Source organism: Alligator sinensis, unplaced genomic scaffold, assembly GCF_000455745.1.
Source record: "Alligator sinensis unplaced genomic scaffold, ASM45574v1 scaffold402_1, whole genome shotgun sequence".
Taxonomy (NCBI): domain Eukaryota; kingdom Metazoa; phylum Chordata; order Crocodylia; family Alligatoridae; genus Alligator; species Alligator sinensis.
In genome coordinates this window covers 746,316-770,228 of record NW_005842089.1, presented here as the reverse complement: position 1 = coordinate 770,228, position 23,913 = coordinate 746,316, and the positions used below count along the sequence as shown (strand labels likewise).

The 23,913-nt window shown below is 43.7% G+C and overlaps 1 protein-coding gene across 2 annotated transcripts in view; it reads left to right on the top strand.

Annotated features, from left to right (window-relative positions):
* Positions 1–23,913, top strand: part of USP22 (ubiquitin specific peptidase 22) — a 176,871-nt gene that overhangs the window by 127,467 nt on the left and 25,491 nt on the right. For both annotated transcript variants that reach the window (XM_025204565.1, XM_025204563.1), the window contains one exon: positions 17,760–17,929. In XM_025204565.1, coding sequence (XP_025060350.1) covers positions 17,760–17,929 — 170 coding nt within the window. The remainder of the gene's footprint in view (positions 1–17,759; positions 17,930–23,913) is intronic.

Genomic DNA, 23,913 nt, shown 5'->3' with positions numbered 1-23,913 from the left:
AGGAATACTTTAGAGACTATTTTGTGCTTAATATCCCCCGGGGACTGTTCAGTGAGACGGGGAGCATAGAAACCTGAACGTTCCTCAAATTGCACTTTTGCTTTGTGTGTCACAATGAAGTCCTGGCTTGAATCATGCTTTCAGCAAGAGATTCATGAAATATGAACATCTCAGGTGCTTAGGCTTTATATTATGGAAAGCCAGTTATACTGTTATGCCTTGAGCAATATGAGCCCTCCTTCAATTTTCAGTGAGGTTTTTTGGGGGTTTTTTGTTTTTTTTAAAATAATTCTCTGGATAATTGAGGATATAAATTGAATCAGTCATGCTATCTGTTCATCCTGTAAGTGTATGTACCATATTAATGCTACTGAAATTTTTGAAACACTCTTGGCAAATCTCTGGACTGAGACGACAAGAATGTTTCAAATACAAGTAGTTTGGGAGTGGGGGGGTCAGTCAGTGTACCGCTCAGCTGCAATGGCCTAATGTAATCACTGCAGAATAAAAACTCTCATTTTGCTTTCTTTGGTTGGGGGAAAATAGCTTAAATCCAGTATTTTTGTCAGGGGGAAAATATTCTCTGTCCCTTACGTTTGTCAAAAGAATCCCTTCTTTGAGAGGGAAACTATATGCAAGGTCCCTCTATATGTATATAAAATATGCATTTTATAAGGTTGCTTAATTATATTGCGTTTTTTTTTTAAGGGCTGAATGGCACTGTTTCGTCAGATCTGGAAAAGGTAAATGGTATTGAAGGGAATACGCTAATTCGGGAACTGCAGAAATAATGAAGACATATTCTGTCAGTGCCCTAATAACAATCGGTTAATTCACTCCGGGTGCACAAAGCCAGCCACCCACACAATCCCTGCGTAGCATTTAAGTCCTGCTGACGAGGACTTCAATTGAATTTTAAGTGATGCCTTGGGTTTGCATAGAGTAAATTTTACTTTATTTGAAGAATCCCCTAGTTCTGCTTCTGTTTGCTCACTTTTTCGGTGTAAGGGAAGTTGTAGTTTCAAGACGGTCTCTGATTTAGGTGCTTTTACATCATTTCCTTCCTTTTTGTTCCGTGGTATGTACGTACATCTATAGACACATCTGCTTTTGTGCCCACGTTAAGGCTCTGTCTTATGGGGCATTTCCCGAAAAACACCGCATTTCACCGTGGTGGAGATTACGAAATCTTAATCCCGCCCCCCGGAAAATGCTGTGTGGTAAAAATTGAAAGTCGGGTATTTTTCTAACCTTGTGGATTATCTTTGAGGCTTTCTGAGCCATCAAATTGCTTAGATCCGATTTGGCTGTTGCATGCTGTTGGGATCCATTGTGGCCGTCTCTGTGGTATCATTCAAGTTGTATTTTCAGTGCAGCATACGACGCGCTGCCGGACTGCCCCCACGCCAACCCCGAGGAAGAAACGCAGACTCATAGCCGAACACCCGTCTTGCTATAGTGTGTGCTTGCTCGGAAAGAGCTTATCTCATGGGAAGAATTACTCAGCACTTCTTTATTTGCTCCCTAGTGACCTCTGCAGTAAGTCAGCTGCTATTAAATGAATGGCTGATAAGGAGCAGACTGACTTCATCTCTAGCTTCTGCCGTGTACCACCCCACTGCATTGTGTGCAAGGGATGTGAGTGCATTTCCGCAGATGGGAAACTCTTGACTGCTTAGCTCCACAAATTTCTTCCTGTTTAAAAATAATAATAAAATCTGCAGCTGCTTTTTGGTTTGTCATCCTCAAATTACAGTCATTAAAACATTCCTGTCCCCCACATCTCAGCTCCATCATTAATACACATCAGGTACCACATGTGAAAATCTCAACTCCAGGCTTTGAGACATTAAGGGAAGGTCATCTTTGTTAGTAAATCGTTTAGGGACCTGTCTTTTTCCTACATAGCTCTCGTTGAGAGGAGTTCAATTTCTGTATCTGATGGACCGCGTTAGGGGTAACCTTCCCAAATCTTGGCTCTGTTGCTGTTCTTCCCCATGATTATTAGAAACCCTAGCTAGGCTACCATCCCAGGTTCGCCCTGCTGTGCCTTCAGTCCAGTCCTGTTAAACTACCTTGGCATTGATTTTCATTGAAGGCACAGCTTGATGCAAGGACACTGCAGAGCTCCTCTAGCATTGATTTACAGCACTGCTGAGGGCTGCAAACTTAAATTTTCTTCACCAATCCTAGTAAATAAGAGATAGAGGGAAACTATATTGGAGTGTTTTAGCCCATTAACACAGGGTTTAGAAAGTTATTCCTACTGTCTCGCTTCAGAACCAACCCCCCTTTCTTTTATTACACGACTTAATGCTGCATCGAGCCATAAATTTGGAAAGTCATACTGTAATATCCTTGTAGTCTAAAAATGACCTTGAGGGGGGAAGGGGAGGAAACAGTTGAGTATGCTTAAGTATTACTGAGGAGTCGCATAAGACACTGGAATTTGGTGATGACCCACAGCAGAACAAATTCTGCGGGTGTTTTGTAGTTACTGCGGGAAATCCTTTTAGTCACGATTCACTGAAGGGTACTTAACAAATTATCACCTATCATATTTGGATTATGAAAAGTTTGCCAGCAGTAACTTAGTGTTTGGATTCTTTTATGAAATGAGGACAGAAGAAAAGTATCTTAAATATTTAAAAAAAAAGCACAGGTGAATAGATGTTCCATTAACAAGAGATTACTTATACTGAGATAGGTGGCAACTGAGATCTACTTCATTTCCAGTCTCTGAATACAGATGATCATCGCAGAATCTCTTCCGTGACTGTAGCGTTTATGTGGATGTGATCAAACACGGAGGTGTGGGCACCTTGAGGTTGTCTAGTCCAGGAGTGGCCAATTTGCAGCACAGACAGCCTCTGTGTGGGACACACAACAGATCCCGGGAGAGGACGGACAGCTTAGTGGCAGGTAGGGCAGGGAGCAGAGCAGCACAGCAGGCAGGGGAAGGGCATCAGAGTGGTACTCAGGGGGTGCAGAGCTAATTTGGGGCATGCCTACCAAAAAGGTTGGCCCTCACTGGTTTAGTCCATCCCCCTGCTCTCTCAAACAGCATCAGGTAAACCAAAACGATCCTGGACGGTCTTATGGCTCACCTGTTCTTTAAAACTTCCAGTGACAGGGGTTCCCCAACCTCCCTGGATAACCAGTGTCACTGTTAAACGTCCATTAGTTGGAAAGTTTTTCCTAGTTTTTAAACCAAAGCTTTTCTTCCTGTCACTGAAGCGATTACTGCTTGTCCTACTCTTCATGGGCACAGAGAAAAATTGGCTATCATTCTCTCTATAATGACCCTGTCTTCTTTTTTCTGTGCTGACCAGTCTAAATGCTTTTCTTTTCTTATAGGCCGTGTGTTCTAAACCTCTTGTCTTTGTTTCTCTCCATTGCACTCTCTAATTTTTCTTCATATGTGGCGCCCAAAACTGGGGACAGGACTCCAGCCAAGACTTCACCATCACTACGTAGAGCAAAATAATTACCTCCCATGTCTTTCTTATACTCCTAATAATACATTCCAGAATGATATTTTCCTTTTTGCAACAGCATCACTTCATTGACTTGCATCCCCACCATGTGTACTCCATTATACCTGCCCAAGATCATTTTTTTCTGTGCTATGTAGCCCGTGTGTGTGTACACATTGGAGGTTTTCTTCCTACTTATCCTGCTTTGAACTTGTCTTTTTTCTACTACATCTCCTTGATTTCATTCCATTTCTCCAGTTTATCAAGATCATTTTAAATTCTGTTCTCCAGCATACTTGCAATCCCTCCCAGGTTGGTATTATCCACAAGTGTTATAAATGTGGACTCTTCCATCATTTCTAAGTGAAAACATTGAGTAGTACTGAACACAAGACAGACCGCTGCAGGACTCAATTGTCGCAAGCTCCTGGTTTGACAGTGAACTACTGATAATTATATTAGGTTCTTCAGGGTATTTGAAATGAAGTAAAAAGGGAGAATGAATGCAAAATAGCTATTAATTCTAAGTTAGGATTACTAGTTGAAGGGCATAAGTTACAACAATCAGCTGTGGATGCTAAAATAAATGAAGGAACTGCCCTGTTGTGCACATATGCACAGCATAAATGACTGTATACAAGGGGCTTAAGGTTCCTATGGCAAATGTAGGTTCATGCACGTTTGGGACAGAAGGGACCTTAGCAGATCATCGAGTCTGACCCCATCAAGTCCGGCCCCATTCCAGGTGTCCTGGCACGCTTGGAGTACTGTGCATGTAAGCTGTCATAATGTTAACATAGGATTGTTCAGGCTAAACACTGAGGGATGTGAACGGACATGTCTTTAACATTTTTGTACAGGATTTTGATCATCTGAAAAGTAGGGAAATTACTTTTTAAAGAAGAAAACACCTTGGTGGCAGGAATGAGTACTTTTAGAAAAACTAAGTAGCTTGTAAAGCATCTGGAAGTTTTGCCTCCACACAGCTGGTAAGGTCACTACTTTGCAATCAGTATACTTGACATAGTTCCAGATCTGTACATGCTATCAGATACTCTGCTTCAGAGCAAGTTGCTTTCAGCAAATTCCAGAAAATTGACTGACTGGGCTCTATTGCCCCTGGCCAGGGTGAAGACATTACTGGATTAAAAGGTAAACAGATTGAGGATGAAACCCACTTATTTTTGGCTGTTGATGACATTTTTTTTAATGTCTCTATGGTCTCTTAACTGGTCCGTCCATGTGGAAAATCTCTTCCACAATCTGATGACACAGGTATTTTCCAAATCAAGTCATGCACCTGGATCTCCTGGATGTTTTATATGTTGGTACTATTGAGATGCAATGCATTGCCATACATTTGCATAGGTGGGGCACATCACTTCATGGGGCATATTTTGTAAGTCTGTTAGTCTAGCTGCAAAGTGTAGTAGTATATATTAAGATGCTTCATGCCTGTCCTCTTAATACAGTTCCTGGAGATGCTTGATTTTATTTTGCACACTAGGAAAAAAACCTTCTGATATTTTAACAGTAACTCAAATAAGCAGTCCTCCTGGATATTGCTGCAGGGGGTTAAAAACAAAACCGCTTTCCTTGTTAGGATTCAGATGTTTAGTTTTGCCACTGAAATTTATATTTTCTCCTGTCTTTCCTGACACAGTTGTTCTGTAGCTATTGGGGGCTCAATAAATTTTTTAAGTTTATGCAGCGGCCCCTAGCTTACTGGATCTAAAATAATCTTTTTGTTTAATTTGTCTTTATAATTGGCAGTGGTTCTTCATAGTGTTTCCTGTTGACCTTTCTTTTTAATTTCTTCTTGATTTTAAACTTGTTTTCCTATCCAATGAGGTTCTCCTAAATTTAGATTTTAAAGAAGGAGAAGCGGACTCACTCCTTAGTTAGGAACAGGTCAGTATTTTACAGGGGGTGACTTAACAGCTCACCATCACCACTTAATTCAGCTAATTAAAAATACAAGGGTACTTTCTCCTCTTGTGCCACTGTCTTCTGGCTCCATTTTGACCTGTGCTTTCAGAAGGAAATCCAAGTCGCAAGTCAGGTTGGAGCAGAAGCTCTAGAGAACTTGTTCAGGTTCTGAGTCTCTGTGGTTTAATAGGTTTTGTTTGTTTAAATAAAAAATGGAAGAGTTTGGTAGCAGTGTCCTCTGATGACTGCAGACTTGAAAGTCTTGCAGAAGTAGGTTTCTGCAGGGATTATCAGGGGTAGGAGCCTAGAGCAAGGAGTTCATTTCAGAGACAGGAGTGACACGGCAGCACCCATAGATGAACGGACAAAGGGAAAAGAATGGGAAGAAGCAGCAGCATAGTGAACCCTGTGCAGAAGGAGCTGTTGCTTTTTGTGAGGGTAGTTTGAATAGCAGGAAGAGGCAAGAAGCCAGGTTAGATGAAAGCAAATCAAAGGACGGAGAGGGACAGGGGGAGGCTGTAGCTGGGAAGGGCAGTGAGACTGTCCTGTAAGGACAGAGGAAATACAGTGGTTGAATGTTAAGAGAAGGCAGCTGCAGGAGAAAGAAAAGTGTGTGAAAACCAGGTGAGGAGGGAACCTAGGCGGGCAAAGACATATCTATATATTCACAGCTTCATTGTAATGCTGCTTTAGTTCAGCAGCCAGCCAAGATGAGATGAGCTCTTATTCCCTCTTCAACAAATGCCTGAATGCAACAATGTAGGTACCTTATTAGGAGACCAGCTTTAAAAAAAATCTCCTTAAGTACAAAAGAAATTACTTTGGGCTACAAAATAATGGTATATGTTTCAAGGTCCTCTGATTAGAGAGGGCTACCTAGAAACTAATCTGCATTTGGTGGTCTCAATTCACTAGCTGGACAATCCCTGTATGACAAAAGCTGTTATTAAAGGTGGCGCTACTGGCTGATTTGGGAGTGCGCAAATATTTCACAGGAGGCATTAAGTAGAAATGGTTTCATTTACTCCTTTAAGATGATTTGGAGTTAGTAGGCTTTGGTTTTAGAGATGGTCATTTATTGTTTTATCTTCAAATACCATTTTAGGGTTTCTTTAAACAAGAATGAGGATCGTCATGTGTTTTACCACCCAGTTCCATAAGGGCAGCTATCAACAAACACCTATTGCTTATGCTAACTTGACTGGGTAGCTGGGGGCATGGTAACACATCATTTGGGGGAAAGGTAAACTGAATCCATATCCCAAGGAACTAGCCATAGCTTAAGCAAATAATTGAAATGCTACAAGTGCAATGCACAGAGCCAGAGTAGGCCGGCTTCTTTGAGCAGATGTGATATCTTTTATTAGACCAACTCCACAGAGCCGGAGTAGGGCTGAGTGATGCAAAGCTACAGTGATCATACAGCTTGGGGGATAATGACTACGATGATGACAGACGATATGAATGGAGAGACGTTCAGTTGAGCCCACAGTCTGAAGGGGTGCGGTTTCTGATCTTTCTCGAGTACAAAGGATGCAATTCTAAGCGTAGACGCTTTGTTAAATTTGTATTTGGTTTCCCTTCTCCCATGCATGCAGTGTTCTTCAGTGTACAAAGAATAGGACAGGACTGTGTTTAGCTTGAATGAAAGTAGTGAAAACAAGAAGTGGATGCTTTGTTACAGCCAGGAGCACACTAGGAATTAGAAGCAGAGGTGGTGCCATATCTGATCAGTCCAAAGGGTCTCTAACTGGGATCTAGCCGCTCAGTAGCCGATACCAAATGCTTCCAGAAGTATATGACCTCCCAATTAGGTCATTAATATATGTAAGAGGTGGGGAAATCTGTCTTGTTTCAGGCAGTTAGTGCATGTTTAGATCTGGAAACATGGAGGCTGATGTCCCGTGTAAATTTTTACCCCAGCTAGTGTAACTGGTGGGTGGTACAGGGGAGGCGCTTGTTTGATCAAACCTTAATTGATACTCAGTTCTTTTGCTCAATAAAATCTTGGGCATGGGAGTGAGTTTCATTTTTTTAATTACTCGTGTAAAGTGTTCTCTCTCTCATTGGTAATATATGTGTTGCCTTCTAATGCCATTGAGTGAGCCCGGTCTCTGTTATGAAAAACAGTATATGATAGGAGCTCCTGAATGATTTCTCTAGACCATTTGTTATTTTTATAGATCTTTATTCTTGCCATCTCTTAGTCATTTCCTCAACTAAATTGTCTTAATCCTTTTAATGTCTCTTCTTATGGAAGCCTTTTGAAAGCTCAGATCAGTTGCTCTTTTTGGTATATTTTGGAATCTCCCTGTATTAGATGGGATGACCAAAATGGACCAGTATTCAGGACAACTACCATTTCTCTTTATATCATATTTTCAGTTATGACTTCTTAATGTAACCCTATTGTCTTGTTTGCATCTCAACACTATATAACTTGGTACCCTTGTGTAGCTGATATTGTTCCTTTCAGTAAGAATTACCTTGTACTTGTCCATGTTGAATTTCACCTGCCATCTAAATCTCTTAGCTTATTTCCATCCTTTTAGATTTCTCTAACTTCCCTTTAGACCCAACTAAAATGGTTTGTCATCTACAGAGTTTTCCATCTTCTTCTTCCTCACCAACACTCTTCAAGATTGCATGCTAAACAGCATCAGTACTAGTGCAGCTGCTTTCCCTTCATGTTACAAATCGACTGTTCATTTTACCAAGCTGTCAGGACTTTCTGTTCTGATGGAATTTACTAGTTTCTTGACTAGCCTCTTCTTGAGCAAATTTGTTGCTCGGGGATTGTATGCAATGCCCATCTAAATATTGTTTAATGGATACTATCATTACAAGCTCTGCATGTGACCAGTGGGTGGGGGAAAGATCAGCTGCTTGGTGACTGGCCCAGGGGGAGAGCAGGGTTTGGATAAATAGCTGTGTTGCTGTTCTTGACTACTGGCAGTAGATGATGGCCCTCCCATGCGTTGACAAACCCGGTTTGTGTTTCCCTGATAGCCAGCTCTAGCTTTGGTCTGCCCATGGCACAGCACATATACTTGATAATATTTAACCTTACTCTAAATGGGAAATTATTGTCTTCACACTTTGACTTACCTTTCCACCTGCAGGGTAGTTTTGCGTGGTTGTGGGGCACCATGCAAATAATTTGGCTTACAGGTAACAGCAGCCTGATATTCGCAGAGGTTACAGGTTTGGTGTGTATAGAGCTTTGTGGGCTACACGATTAGGAACCAAATCCTTTTGCACACTTGCTGGTAACAGGAAACTTCCTATGACTCTCTTATAATGACTTCTTTCATCCAATATTTTATTCCTTACAGCTGCATAATCCAAATGTTCAGTGAACATCTTTAACATTAAGTTGTGTAACTTGTGTCAAACAGCTAAAGTTTGCTCATTATGGTGGCACTTACTCAAGCCTTGTTTTTTTTATTCTGTTTTGGCATAGAAAACAGCAGAATATGTTGTGGCTTTCCCCTGAACTGCTGAAGTGTTATGTGAAAGGAGAAACGTTCCCCCAGACTTTCAGTCCACATCTGTCTTGTCTGGGCACCCTGGGACCAAAGCCCAGAGTGAAACCTCCTTACTGATTCCTGCAGGCTTCCTCCTGGCAAAGCGTTGCACTCTCATCTATTGATGACTGGTATTTCAGTTCAGGTCACACACACGTCTTCCATCTTTCTCTCTTCTCTATCAAAGCCTTGTGGGTGGCTTGTGTTATTTTTGAAGCTCCGCTCTCACCTGGTTCTTCTGCAAGAGTGCCCTCCTTTCGCCATGAGATTCCTGACCTGGCCAGAAGCAATGACATTGAGTCCTAGTTTTTGGACAGAGCTGGAGAATTTAAACATACAGTTTAAAGTATGACAACTACAAATCTATATTTCACTCTACCCTCCCTCCTCGACATAGAGAGAAAGGGGAGAATTGTATTCTCAGAGCAGTCGGAACAGATCAGATTTGAAGAATGCATTGCATATCTTTTTGCAGTTTTACTGGCACTGCTGATTTTGTGATGAAGACAATTCAGCATCCATTTTGATGATGATGACACTTTGAAAACTAAAGCAGGCATAATATCTAATAATAGTTCTTGCTGGTTATTTTTTTCCCCTGAAACAATAAATTCCTCTATCTCCCTCGCCTCTCAGAAAACAAGAAAAAAAAGAGAAACCATATATTGTTGGCAAACTCAATAGAACCTCAAAATGACATGTGGGGAATTTCCACACCAGAAGCCTTATATTAGAAATATAAACTTAATACTAAGAATAGCGATAACAAACAATTTCAGCTGCCTTATTTCATATTTGTTGTAAAATGGGACAAAAATTTGAGTTTAAAGACTGGAACTTGTATACCTCCTGAGAAACCAGGCATCTGTAGAAACGCATTTTCCTTGCAGTAGTGGGTGTTTTCTGGAGATAATTAGGAGAGGGTGAGTCAGTGGCTTAGTCTTGAGGCTCGTGTGCTTGAAATTTTTATTACCTTAGCTGTGGCAGAAGGTTTTTTTATTTTGTTCTATGTTAAACCATTGTCAGACTGAATAAATCCCCAGCACCATAGTCTTCTAGCTTGCACATAAATCATATGACAGCAACCCTCTGGTGCAGCTCTGTTTTAACTAGGTTCCCTATTTGACTAAGTGTTCCCTTCCGTATACTTAGCTTTCTACGATAGGCTGAATTCCTTCTGGCCCCAACTGCTTAAATAGCCTGAAGTGACCCTTTAAATTCAGAGAGGGAAATCTGTCAATTATTCTGAACAGCACTGAACTGGAATTGGGGTGAGTAGACGTCCATTCCCAGCTCTTGCCACAGGTTTGTGTGCTCCCTTGCACCAAGTCTATGTGAATCCCTGTTTGGCACATGGGGTGAATAACACTTCCGTGTATTTCAGGGGAGAGGTAAGGGCACAGTAAGTTCAAAAGTACTTGGAAGGTGGTTAGCTGGTACTGTAATCGGGCTGCATAAGCACCTTGAGCCAGATGTGCAATCCCCATCACCCTCTCCAACGGAACGCTGCAACCTAAACTTGGAAGCATTCAGAAAACCCTTTTAGAAGCCGCAGAAATCATAAGAACTGAATATTGTACTTTGTTTAGCTTTGGACTTGAAATGACCACTAATTTGAGAAAAGGTGGTCCCGTTTCCAGCAAAGGCTTGCAAATTGTGTATTCTCACGCTATCACATTTTTGGAAATTGTTGGCTGTGATTCTGTGTTGGGGTTTTGGGGGTTTTCTTTTTTCGCCATGAATCTCAACAGCAATTATCTTATGTAATATGCATCCACAACAAATGCTTAGGTATTGACTTCCACCTCAAAAGTTAATAAGCTTGAGAATGATTTTATGTCAGGTAATTACCTCATCACCCATTAGCACAAGGTAATGCATCTCCTGGCATGTAGGAGACTCCTTGAACTCGTACAATGAGCATTACATCTCCCCTGAAGTCTGGTGGAACTCCATGTCTGATGCACCTGATCCAGTAACGTATCGTCCACATCTGGAATGCAAAAATGACCTTGGACTGGGGAGGTGGAAGCATGGCAGGAAGACCTCCAAGTCCTTTTCTGCTAAGTAATAGCAGAATCTGTGCTTGAAATGTTGTGTTGGAAAGATGCACAATAACAGGATTGCACTGATCGTTTAACCCCACAGTGGAAGGCAAGTTCCTTTCTGTAAACTCATTTCTGAGCCCTTCTCTTTCAAGGGGTATTCTTGGTTCATTTTCTTTGGTATTTCAACAGACAGTTTTTCTATTTGCATTGGTTTCCAGGAGTGTTTGAAAGAGCTTAGAGCAGGGGTGGGGCAAAATATGGCCCGCGGGCCAGATCCGGCCTGTGAGGCCATTCTATCCGGCCTGCAGGGCTCCTAAAAAATTTAGAAAATTAATATTTATCTGCCCTTGGTTCCTGTCAAAAATGAAAGGAGCCAGGGGCAGTAGGACCCAGGGGAAGCCTGGTGGGCTCCCACAACAGCAGGGACTGCTCAGCCCCGCCCCCCCAGCTAGAAGCCTCAGCAGGGGCTTCTGGCCTGGGACCACATGGCTACGGGAACCGAAGATAAGGGGTGGGGGGAGGGCAGGGGAGGACCCTGGGCAGGGAAGGAGGCTGGGGAAAAGTGGCCCAGGGAAAAGCTAAAGGGCGGGGGGAAGCGGCCCCTTGCCCGCCCCATGGCCGGTGCTTCGCACTGCAACTGCTCGCAGCCCACGCGGGGCTGTCCAGAGCAGGCACAGGCAGCAGCTGCAGCGCGGGGCACTGGCCACGGGGCAGGCAAGGGGCCACTTTCCCCCCTGCGCTCATCACCACCTTGTAACCTGGTCCTGCAGCCAGCCTGGGCCTCGCACCAGCTCCCTGCTTGCTGTGCCGGGCAGTGTTTGCCTTCGCCGCCTGTGGGCTGCACAGTGCACAAGCACCGGGCAGGCAGCAGCAGCCAACACTGCCTGACACTGCAAGCCTGCGGGGCTGCAGCTGCCACCGCCGCCACCAACAGGTGAGCCTGGAGCCGGTGTGCAGCCCAGGCTGGCAGCGGGGCTGGGTTACAAGCTGGTGTTCAGCGCGGGGAAAAGCAGCCCATCGCTCACCCCATGGCCAGCGCCCCACTCTGTAGCCACTCGCAGCCCATGTGGAGCTGCCTGTGCCTGCTCCAGACAGCCCCGTGCAGGCTGTGAGTGGCTGTAGCAGGAAGCGTGCCGGCCATGGAGGCAGGCAGCAGCAGCCAACACTGCCTGACACTGCAAGCCTGCGGGGCTGCAGCTGCCACCGCCGCCACCAACAGGTGAGCCTGGAGCCGGTGTGCAGCCCAGGCTGGCAGCGGGGCTGGGTTACAAGCTGGTGTTCAGCGCGGGGAAAAGCAGCCCATCGCTCACCCCATGGCCAGCGCCCCACTCTGTAGCCACTCGCAGCCCATGTGGAGCTGCCTGTGCCTGCTCCAGACAGCCCCGTGCAGGCTGTGAGTGGCTGTAGCAGGAAGCGTGCCGGCCATGGAGCAGGTGAGGGGCCACTTTTCCTCATGCTCAGCACCAGCTTCTTCTCTGCCGGTGAGCAGGGGTTGGGGCTGTGCGCTGCCCCACGCCTGTACTGCAGGGTTGGAGGGCACTGGGCGTGAGCAGGTGCGGGAGTCAGCGGGAGCATGGGGCCCGCACTGGGGTCCCGGGGCCAGTGCCGGCAGGGCCCGGAGCAGGGTGGCAGGAGCGCAGGGTCCCAGCCGGCAGGGGATCTATGGAGCCGGGCCAGCTGCCCCTTCTGCCAACTAGTGCAGCCCAGCCCGGCTCCAGAGACCCCTGCCAGCCTGTGTCCTGCTTTGGGTCCCACCGGTGCTGGCCCTGGGACATTGGTCCCAAGACATTGGGACATTGGTCCCAAGATGGTGACCAGGGGGCAGGGCACCTGTCAAGGGGCAGGGCTATCCATGCGGCCCTCGACAGTCTGCCAAAACTGGGTAAGCGGCCCTCTGCCTGGAATAATTGCCCGCCCCTGGCTGAGAGGATCCACTGATGGTTGGCAGAAAACTGAAAAAATATAATGCTTTAACGTGGTTTACCTGCAATCTCATTTGTTAATTGCAGGGTGGCCTTGTGTTCGTGCGTTGAAGTGATCCCTGATTGCCTAGGAAAGCACTCATTATTTTATACTGATGTTACTGCACAGTGACCTGTACATTAAGCATTCAGCATCTTCACTCCAAGTCACACACGGATTTTAGCATGATGCCTCCTTCTCAGGATGGCTTTCTGCTGGCCTTCGCAGGAAACTGCCTTCAACAGAGATGGTGACAGACAATGTCTTAACTAGAAGGACAAGTTAGCAACTTGGCTGAATGCAAAGTTCTTGTGGATTTATAGCATTGTCTTCAATGTGGGTTGTACAGTTGCTGGTCTCCCAGCAATGACATTTTGCTTTTCAGTGTCAGTGTGAAGAAGCAATGTTATGATTTTCCGTGTATTGTCCCAAAGCATATAGCAGCATGGTAGCGCGGGTCTCCCTCTGGTAAGCAAGTATTAAAAAATGCACTGATGGAAGAAAAGTGAAGAACTGCAGATCACAAAGGTAAGCCAAGTGCTCAGTGCCCAAAGCTGAGGGCAAATAGAATTGGGAAATGCATCGCTTGGACACATGATCCTTGCAGAATGTGTTGTGGACCTAGCTTTCTTACAGCTGCGTTCATACTTTTCCTGTCCATTATCTGATGGACCACTAAAAAGAGAGCCATACAGGCACCCCAGGTATGATGCTGATAAGTGTTTTCCTTTGCTTGCATTTGTACCATACTTTACAGCCTGTCAGTTGGACAGTGGTATTATTCACATATTCTTCCTTTTTCCAACAGTAAGTTTAAGAAGGAAATCAGTGCCATTATATCAAATGAGCTCACCAGCCAGAACACAAATGTTTGCCTACAGTATGTATCATATATCTTCAGTGTCTGCATTTCTCGAGGCCACTCCAGAGACAATGCCCCAAAAAGCATGAATGGGACAAGAGAATCTAAGGTACTGTAAAATACAGCAGAAGGTCTGCTCAGTACAGCTGGCATATTATTATTTAAAAGATGAGCAGTTTTAGCAAATGAGACCGCTCCTTGCAGGCATTGCTCCACGGTCGGAGATGCCAACAAAGAGAGATGTTGCTGCAAGCAAGAGTGGACTAATGCAGTTGAGGTTTTTGCCTTTCTTTTTCCAATGTAGTTTTCAATGATGAAGCATTCTAAACTTCAGGGACATCTTACCATGTACTCTAGTCAGCACAGACATCCCAAAAAATCACTAAAATTCCCTGAGTGGGACAAGTCACAAGGAGAGTAGAGGCTGTTTTGCATAATATTATCGCATTTTAATAGCCCAAGTATAACAGAGAGCATCTCTGTCCTGGAATGTGCTTTCACGTCATTGTACCTCTTACCTCCCCAGCAAACCTTCTTTTGTTTTTCAGGAATACTTTGAACCAAGTCCTGTCAACAGTTAATCCTATATACATGAAAATTCAACAGTCAGTGTTTTCCAAGGTAAGGATACAGCGATTCTTATAGTAGATATATATGCTGGTTGTATAGCTTAGCTCTAACTCCATGCGCTATACTGTTTCTTTTCAGAAGACAACTCACCACATAATGTGGCTTCTGCATTCATGGCTGCCCCGGGGCTAGATACATTGTGATCCCCAGCCAAGTAAGTCTGGTATTTTGCTTCAAATTTTTGTTTGCAGTGTGTTCGTTAGGGTTTGAGAGATCCAGATTTCAGCACTATTTTATGTGTTACAGGTCCACATTTGAACTCAGTCAAGCTGGCGTAGCATCATATGAAGAATGCCTTTTGGATGCATGGAAAAATGAAAAGCTTGTGTAAGAATGTAAAGCGTCACCAAGCCAGCCTTCTGAATTCGGAGCACTATGTTTGTCTTTGGGTGACCATCCTGAAGGGATGTTGCTTGTAGTCATAGCAGAGCAGGGTTCAGGCACAGGCATGTAATGAAGAGTACTCAATAAACAAGTCTAAAAAGCAGTCTGTGCATGTTTGCATTTATTTGGGATCGTTTTAATTGGACACCGAGAATAGAAGTAATAGGATAGGACTGGCTAGGTGCTATAAGCGAGGTGGGGGGGCAGCACAGGGGAGGATGTGTGCTCCCCTTCTCTCCTCCCAGATTTCTGTGCCAATGGTGGGGTGCAGGGCTGCAGCCCTGCTAGACCCAGCGCCCGGCAGCAGTGAGGGTGGCAGAGTTGTGTCCCCTAACTATCAGCAGTTACGCGTTGTCTATACTAGGTGCAATACTGCTTTTCCACTAACTAACCTTCAGTACTGCATAGCCTGATTTTTCAACTCTGTCACGGACCATAGGTGACAGAGTGCAGTAAAAGTTTGCAGTAAAAAATGGAAAGGGACTTTCTCTTCCTTTGACAAGCCCTGCTGCTTGAATATGTGCTGAATATCTTCCTTGATCACAGGCATGGCCAGGAATTTGCAAAGGCCTCAGTAGCAGCATGGCAACTAGAGTGAATTCTAAATAAGTGATAAGTCAGGCAAGCCCTGTTGGTCAGACACTTCTGCACTCGCCGCAGCATGAACAGCCCTGTGTTGTGACATGATGCTCAGACATCTCCGAGCTGGGGTTGGAGGGGGCTGCGTACCGACGGAAGCATCACGCTGCACTTCAGGCTACTGTGACAGATTAACTATTTAACAAGTTTTAATGCGGCGCATTGAGTGGCTCGACCTCTCGGCAGGCAAATAAAGCAGATGATTACAGTGAGCTTCCTGCCCAGTAGAAATCACTATAATGTAAATTGGAAAGTTTGAGCTGCATTCCAGAGTAAACAGAAGCGACAGGAAGCCGTGGCGGGGAGGACCGTGTCACACGGCACGCTGGAGGAATGATTTAGGAATCGCCTACAACTCAATATGCCAGGCAGCATTCTTGGTCTCCTGTCACCTGGCAACAAGAACACACCCCTTGTGCAGATGGAGGCGAAGGGGCCCTTGGAGCACTGTCTGCTGTGCTGCAAGGGAACTGCAGCATTTTTTTTAAGAGTCTCAGCATTGCCATCTGGTTTCTTCTCATGGAAATGCAGGGGAATTCTCAAACTGGCTGATTGCTCCCTCCGGTTTGCATTACTGACCAGGCTCCCGTTGGTATTGCACAAGTTACACTGTAATTATTGCGCAGGACAAACATCCCAGTGTTAAAGAGCCTCTGCCATCATGCTGTCGCTTAGTTTTGTGGTAGGCTTTTTTTTATGATTGTTGTGCATTTAAAATTAACCTTTCAGTTCCACGTGATGTTCTTCTAGCTCACAGCTACTTGTGTGCGGTGGTTGGACTTTGGAGGCGTAGCCAAAGATTTGAGCATATTTTTCTTATCTGGATTTTTCAAATGACTGAAAAGCTTCCCTCACTTCTAGCCATTTTCATGGTATGCAAAAAAAAAAAAAGAGACTATTTTCCTTGAGCATCTTGGCTTCTAAATACAAGACCGTGTCTCTAGAATCTGCTTGACTTTGAATCCTCTTGTGCCATGTTGAATTTGGTCCTGTGTGTTGTACATTAATGTTTCCTGGTCATTTATTATAGCTGTTTTAGGAGCCACAGCCTTGCACATTTTTATTTAATTAAGGTTGCTGTGTTTAGATGCTCCAGTTCTGTACAAATGATTCTAGATTAAGCGTAATCTGGACTAACAGTTTGGGTACAATGCACCACAATTATTTTGTCTCCTGAACCATAAGGTAGAAGAAATGTCTTGCAACCCACAGTACATTTCAGAAAGAGGGAACTGGTATCATAAAATAAAATGACGTATGATCGTATCATAAAAGCATGAAGGAAATCCTGTGTATGAAGTGACAAATTATCTTTATTTACACCTTAGTGGGTTGACCACTATCTAGAGTGCCACACCACCTGCTCATTAGCTTCTTTAATTGGTAATATAAGTAATGAGGTTTTTTGGGGCGGTGGTGGGGAACCTGCAGTGTACAGTATTTTCTCACATAAAATATGCACCTTTTTCCAAAAATCAGCCCCCCAAAATTGGAGCGCATGTATTAAGTGAGGAAGCTGACTTTCAGACCAGGATATAGAAGCATCTTGCTTTGATTTCTTCCCCACAGTGTAGTAGTTGTTGTATTACTATTCAAGCAGCTGAGGAAGTCAGTTGACTCGGTGTTAGCTTGCTGCTCTTCACTCCAGAGTTGTTAACCATCATCTCTCCTTTTTAATGGTTTTGATGTTCTACTAATTAAGCTAACCTTTCTCAGGGCAATTTTGCTTTCTACTTGCTGCTCCTGGTCTCTCTCTCCCTCTTTCACAGCCTTGGAGACTTTAGCTATTTACAAAATCATGGATCTACCCATGGAGACCAGTCATCGCCAACAGCTAGGGTTTCAGCTTTAGTTAATCAGGAAAGCAAGGTGAGAGTGGAAGGTTAGGCTGCGTCCCTCCTCTATGCAGCCATAACTCTGGAAACATCTTTTTCCTTCATTCTGCCTTTCAAAAACAAAGCATTTATTAGATTCCAGGGTATGTTGGACGCAAAGAAAATACAGTATGTTGGGGGAAAATGGTAAAGGTGTTATTGCATATTCTGTCTGTCTGAACAAGCCACAAATTCTTACAGGAATTAAAAAACCTTACTACTATTTGGAGGATGAAATGCAGCGTTTTGAACAATTCAGAATGACATTCTCTACTTGACACAAGATAAAGTCTCACATTCAGCACCGTGTGAGAGAGCCTGTGATATTTTACAGCAGAACTATATTTTTAAAAATGCAAATGAATGAAATGCACTATTATATTCACTCAACAATGCTTACAGTTTCCTTTCCCATTCTGTCTTTATAGGGCTCCGAGGGCTAATCAATCTTGGGAACACATGTTTTATGAACTGTATTGTCCAGGCACTTACCCACACTCCACTGCTGCGAGATTTCTTCCTCTCCGACAGGCACAAATGTGAAATGCAAAGTCCCAGCTCATGTCTGGTCTGTGAAATGTCTACGCTCTTTCAGGAGGTGAGTGCTGTTTGCCACTATTGTGTCACCTTGTAAACTCCACGGTTCTGCACTCAACCTCGTATGGAAAGGAATCGCATATAAAATCTGAGTTAGTCACATGATGGCAAAATCTAGTGATGGAATAATGTGAATTTATTGTCAAAAATACTTGAGTTTGATAACTCAAACCTTAGTTCTGGACTCCTTATCAGGAAAAATTTGCTCCTGGAGCCAATGGGAGCATTGTTTGAGAGTGGACTTCAGACCAAACCTTTCCTCTTGAGGTCAACACAGTGCATCTGATCATGGAGTACAGGTTTTAATTGGGAAACCTGGTGGGGAGGAAGGGAGGGGAGACTGCAGCAGTACATTGTCTTGTGGCTTAAGGCACTGGATTACATTTGTTAGTAAAGATATTGTAAGGATTTTGCTAATGTATGTATGTAATTCAAAGATTTGCTGTTTTTTCTGAACACAAAACACACTACTGGCAGGAAGAAAAAGGGGAGGGGTGGAGGCGTGTTGGTGCAGTCTGTACATTGTGTCTCTTCCCTCTTTTCACCGAGACTCCTGGCTTTGCACTGGGCCTTCCTGTATAAGCCCTAATCTTTGCTGCGTGACAGGCACTGACAGACATTTCCTTTGTGAGTCACTATTGAAGGAGCTTTATAACAGTATGAATTCTGACTGGGAAGTGTAAGACCACGTATTTAGACTGTAGACTATTTTGATTATAGGTTCTAAGATTTTTTTTATTTTTTTTTTTACCTGACTTGTGTCTTTCCCCCTGGTTCTAGAACTACCTTCTTGGTAAGCAAAAAACCATGCTCAGACTTCCTTTCCTTCGTTAAAAGATTTGGATTTTGTTGTTACAGAATACCTGTATGCACCTTGCAAGGTCTGGGATGTCTGTGTACACAGTGTACTTGATATATTTGTGCCATGGTAGCGCGTAAGAGGCCAGGGCACACCTCAGATGGCTTCTTCCCTGTGATCTTTCCACTGCTGCAGTGGGTTGCAGTGACACATGCAACTCTTGATGTTGTGTCAGTACAGAAAAGCATGGTTAGGAGGGAAGAAATGATTGCTGCATCAGGAACTGTGGGTGAGACTGAGGCGGCCCAGGCAGGGATTGCACATTTGTATGGCTGGAGTGTTATGTCTGCACTGTCCTCAAGGCAAGCCCAGGAGTCTTTCTTAGAAGCACACTCTGCTCACTTTCCTCCTGCTCAGCATGTGCCAGTGCCCAGGCAGTGTTGCCGGTTTTGCACGGCCCTCGGCAGTTGCCCAGAGCCAGCACTCAGGCTTTCTCTCATGAGTGTACAGCTCGGGGCCATGCTCTGCTGGCCCAATTTCTGAGCTCTAACATGCTCTGACCAAGAGTGAGCCAGGAAGCCAAGCACCTTGGCAGGGCTCTGGGGCTTGGCACCAAAGCCACTGAGACATGTCCTAGGAGGCATGGCAGCGGACCAGGAGGCCATTGTGCTAGGCACTGTACAGACTCGTAGTACAAAGATGGTCCTTCCCCAAAGAGGATTTGGATGCATGACTCAGGAGTTTAAATGGGATTTGTGCTTCTGAATTTCTGTGGCAGCTTTTGAAATCTCGGCCTCTGTTTTTCATCGGGCAAAATCCAGGACTGTGTTTCGGTCGTTCTTATGTAATTCATATTTTGACGGTTATGGTATTATGAACAAGGGCAGAGTTGTGTTGAGAAAATAACGTTATTTTAAGTGATGCGGGGGCAGAGAAGATACAGCCCCTCCACCTGCAAGTAAGCATTGAAGACTCGGCCCCTCGAGAGCAGACCTGTCCTGTTGGCTACCCAACTCCAGAATATTTCCACCTGCCAGTAAATGGCAGTTATTATAGTATTGGCATTTATGTGATAAATCAGCACTTCCTTACGAAACCCATTCTCCCGGTGGGAGCATTTTGAATTCCTCCAAACCCACTATGTCAACTAATGTCTCAATTATGCCGTGAACTGGTTCTCTGCAGTCCTCTCGCCCCCAACACGCATTCCTTTTTTTTTTTTTTTTTTTTCCTTAAGAGCCCTCTTGTTATATTTCCAGTGATCAGATCTGAACACAGGAGGCCTAACCAATAGCAATTCAGTAGCATGAGCCTGCAGAATTTTTTCTTGTAATTTAATTACCTGGGAAACTTCAGTTCAAATTCTGTCTCCGGTTTTCAGTTTGATCTTGTTTTTACCCAGTCCTCCCACCGGGATTCACTGATGTGGTTATCTCAAGACATCTTATCCAGTGACAAACGATCAGGGCAAAGGTTAATTTCATCTTCCCTCCACCCTCCTTTCCTGAAGGTGTGATCTTATCTGAGTGGAATGCCTGGACTCCAGCGAGAGCACGTGAATAAGTGCCCTGCAAGCCTACTGCTCGGGAACTAAGGAGGCAGATATTTGCAATCCAGAAATCACAGTGAAAATTTGCTTTGTGATCTCCTAAGTAAATATTGCCTGTCCCACTTTCTGGTTTCGAATCGGTTGTTTGTGTAGGTTGCATCACGGCTTCTCCGTGACAAATGTCCCTTGCATTTCCACTTTTGAGAGTCATGAGTTCTTGCTACTTGAAATAGATTGGTGGTAACGAAGGAATCAGCTGGTTCTCCGAGTTTTCATCCAGGAAACAGTTATTTCTCTGGACGTTCATTAAGTGCTGCTTTGCCAATGTGTCAGACATCAAATCTTTGGTTTTTGTTTTGAAAATATATCATTGCATCAATTAAGAGTCTAATTTGTGCTGGTTTTAAAAACAAAACAAAACACATGCTCTTTTGGTGAAATAAAATGAAATCGGCTCTATTGCCCAGAAAGATGAATGAAAAGGATTTGAGGATGGCTAATATAATGTAAGCTGGAAAGGGAGAAAAACAAGATTAAAAATATATAGAATCTGCTCATTCAGCCAGTTAGCTTAATGGATTCATGTACGACAGACACTTGTTTCACTTTTGGTTCACCAAAGAAAATGAGTTCAGTGACGGTCAAGTCCCTAGGGGATATTTAATCAGTTTGCTGAATGACTATACAGTATGGCATGATTAGTTGAGTGTCTCTCTCAATCTACTGTGCAGCCAGAATAGTGGGAGTACCTGGGGTGTTGCCTCGTGCAGTACACGCACTCCAAAACGTAAAGAACAAAGCCTTCTTATTTTCCCATCGTTACTCATCCCAATAAATCTACAAAAGATCACAATGCAAGTAGGTAAAGGGAGTTTCCAATCAGGGGCAAGGGAGGAGGAAGAGAGATGAGATGCATGACTTGGATGTGTTAAAATGGTATATAGGTAAAATATAAAATCAGTTTTGACTAAAAGGTAGAGATAAAAGGGAAATGTATATTAGGGCCCTAATACCATACCATGGTGTCTGAAGGTTTACTTGACGTATATTGCCTGTGATGTAGCAGTGTTGTGTTATGTCAGGAATTAGGGGGAAAATTTAATAAAGCAAAGCAACTATGATTTGACATGGTAGGAACTTGGTGTAGTCCTGCAGGATCCCTGAAGTTTCATAGGTTGTAATAGGAAATCCAGCTCTTGTGCCCAGGCAGTAAAAGATGGTAAATTATTGCTTCTGAAATGCGTATGGAATATATTGGTATCCATGCCCGTGAAACTGAGGTCTTTCCAGTTGCTTCGAAATACTGCCCATTGATGAAGGACCTTGGATAGGTTTTAATTGAAGGATATATATATATTTTTCCCCCTCAACATCCCTGGCGAATTTCCTGTTCATTGAGGGGTTTTAAGTTGAAAGAGAATTCATAGAGAAAGATTTTAACTTCTCCCATTAGACTGCAGTCTAAAACTGGAGGGAAGCCTGTTAATTATTGCTTGAAAAACCCCGGAAATGTTAGCCAGCCATACGATGACCATCAAACGAAATGCGGCTGTATGTTGTTGCTGAAGACCATTAGGATAAAATAGGTTGAAATCTAGAGATCCCATGTATATTACTGTTATGAGAACTGCAAGGAATGAGTTTAAAAACCTAACTCACATCCTGGGGACCCTTGGATCAGTCTGCTCCTAAAGCATGTATTAAATAGTAAATAACCAGGTAATGTAGATGGCAGGGCACAGCTTCTCCAACTGCGTGAATTAATTGGTCCTGTCTAAAATCTTAAGCTATTTCAGACAAAAATTACTTTTGTTTTGCTTAAAACTTGTTAAAGAGCAACACTTTTCTTAAAGGTGACTCATACAGGGGGAAAAATAGGATTTGGGCATTTGTTAGATTGATCTGAATGCTGAAGGGTCACAGGAGGGTTTAAAGATATTTCTTCCTACCTGTTTTTTCTTTACGTGCAAACTTGCAGCCTTATCTACCATAAAAGGTGCCGTGGGCTGTTTACAGAACTATGAGACTTGTCAATCCAGCAGCCAGGAAGTGAAACCTGAGATGGGAGGTGCCTTTATTCACGCAGTTTCAAATATTTGGGAGTGGGAAGGATATTTGCTTGCCTGTTAATTACCATTTAACTAAAAATTTCCCACAGACAACGGAGGGAAAAGCTGCCTTTGCTAGGGATTGAACTCTATCACTGCCTGGGTCAAGGTTAAGATCTCTGAAAGTGTGTGATACTCATTTCTGAGTTTCTCCAAATAATCCTCCAGTAAAAGCAGGAAGATTTAGACTTGATGTGGTATTTCAAAGCAATTAAACAAGCCAACTTTTGCAGGTCTCTTAGAAAAGAAAGGAAAAAACAAACCTTGCAGGCCATTTTAGACATCACAAAGAGACAAAAAAAATTAAAAAAAAGACATAAACCAATGTTTTATCTTTTGTAAGTCACCTTTAAAAGTGCAGATGAGATTAAAATGTACTTATTGCTGTGACTTTTACCTGGTAGTCTCTATTAACTTTGTAGTAGTGGCTGAGCTCTGGGAGTAATATATCTACATAAGTTTGTATGCAAAAAGTCTTTTTTTCCATGATCTGCTTTGCAGCAGTCACTTGAAATACTTAAAACCCTACAGTAGTTGCTATTGAAAATCTGTAATGAAAAATATCAAATAGCAATTGCCATATTTGCCTGAATCCAAGGCAGCTTTTAACTCAAGACAACCCCCCAATAATTAGATTCTATACATGGAAAATCATAATTTAGTTCTATGTATTGAATTTAATTATTGGGGTGGTCATCTTAAATTCATCCCCTCAAAACATCCAGGAGGGGCAAGGGGTCAGACTCCCCTCCTTTGCCTCCCCTGCCTGCTCCCTCCATCACTTGTCCCCTGCCTTGCCCATGCCCCTGCCTGGATGCCTGTGCCTGTGCCTGCCACCTGTTCCCCCTGCTACTTGCTCCCCACTGGTGCCTGCCCTCCCTGCCACTTGTCGCCTGCCCCTGGTGCTTGCCACCCCCACTCCATGCCTGTCTCCCCAGTCCCTTTCCCCCCACCTTGTTCCCGTGCATGCCCTCCTGCAATCTGTCCCTGGTGCCTACCCCCCTCACCTCTGGCTTCTCTTACTTTCTGGGCAGCTCTGGCTCCAGGACAGTCAGCTGGAGCTGGAGCAGAGGTGCTGCCTGCCCCAGGTGGGTACTTAAAATCTCAGACAAGGCTTTTCTTCCCCATGTTGGGGAGGGGGGGGTATAGATGACACCTTGTCTTGGGTTCAGGTAAATAATGTATTAAATATGCAATAACACCACCCCTTTGACATCTCAATACATATTTGTATTTTTCCCTAGTGAGACTAAATTTTTAAACTTTACATACAAGCTCACAAAAGAGAGTCAACCGAGAGTTAGGTTTAGAAACGCAATGATTTGTAAACCCATTCACATGGTTTGACAGTGGGCTTTGTCTGATGAATGAGTCCATTGATAGTGGGACACTTTTTGTCACATCTATTAACATTTTTTTGGAAAGAGCGCTATAAAATCAGAAAAATGAGCAGACTTACCACAACAGAAGACAGAATTTGTCTGATCTTCCAAGGATCTAAATTGGCATTTGTTCTGTGTGGTTCTGTC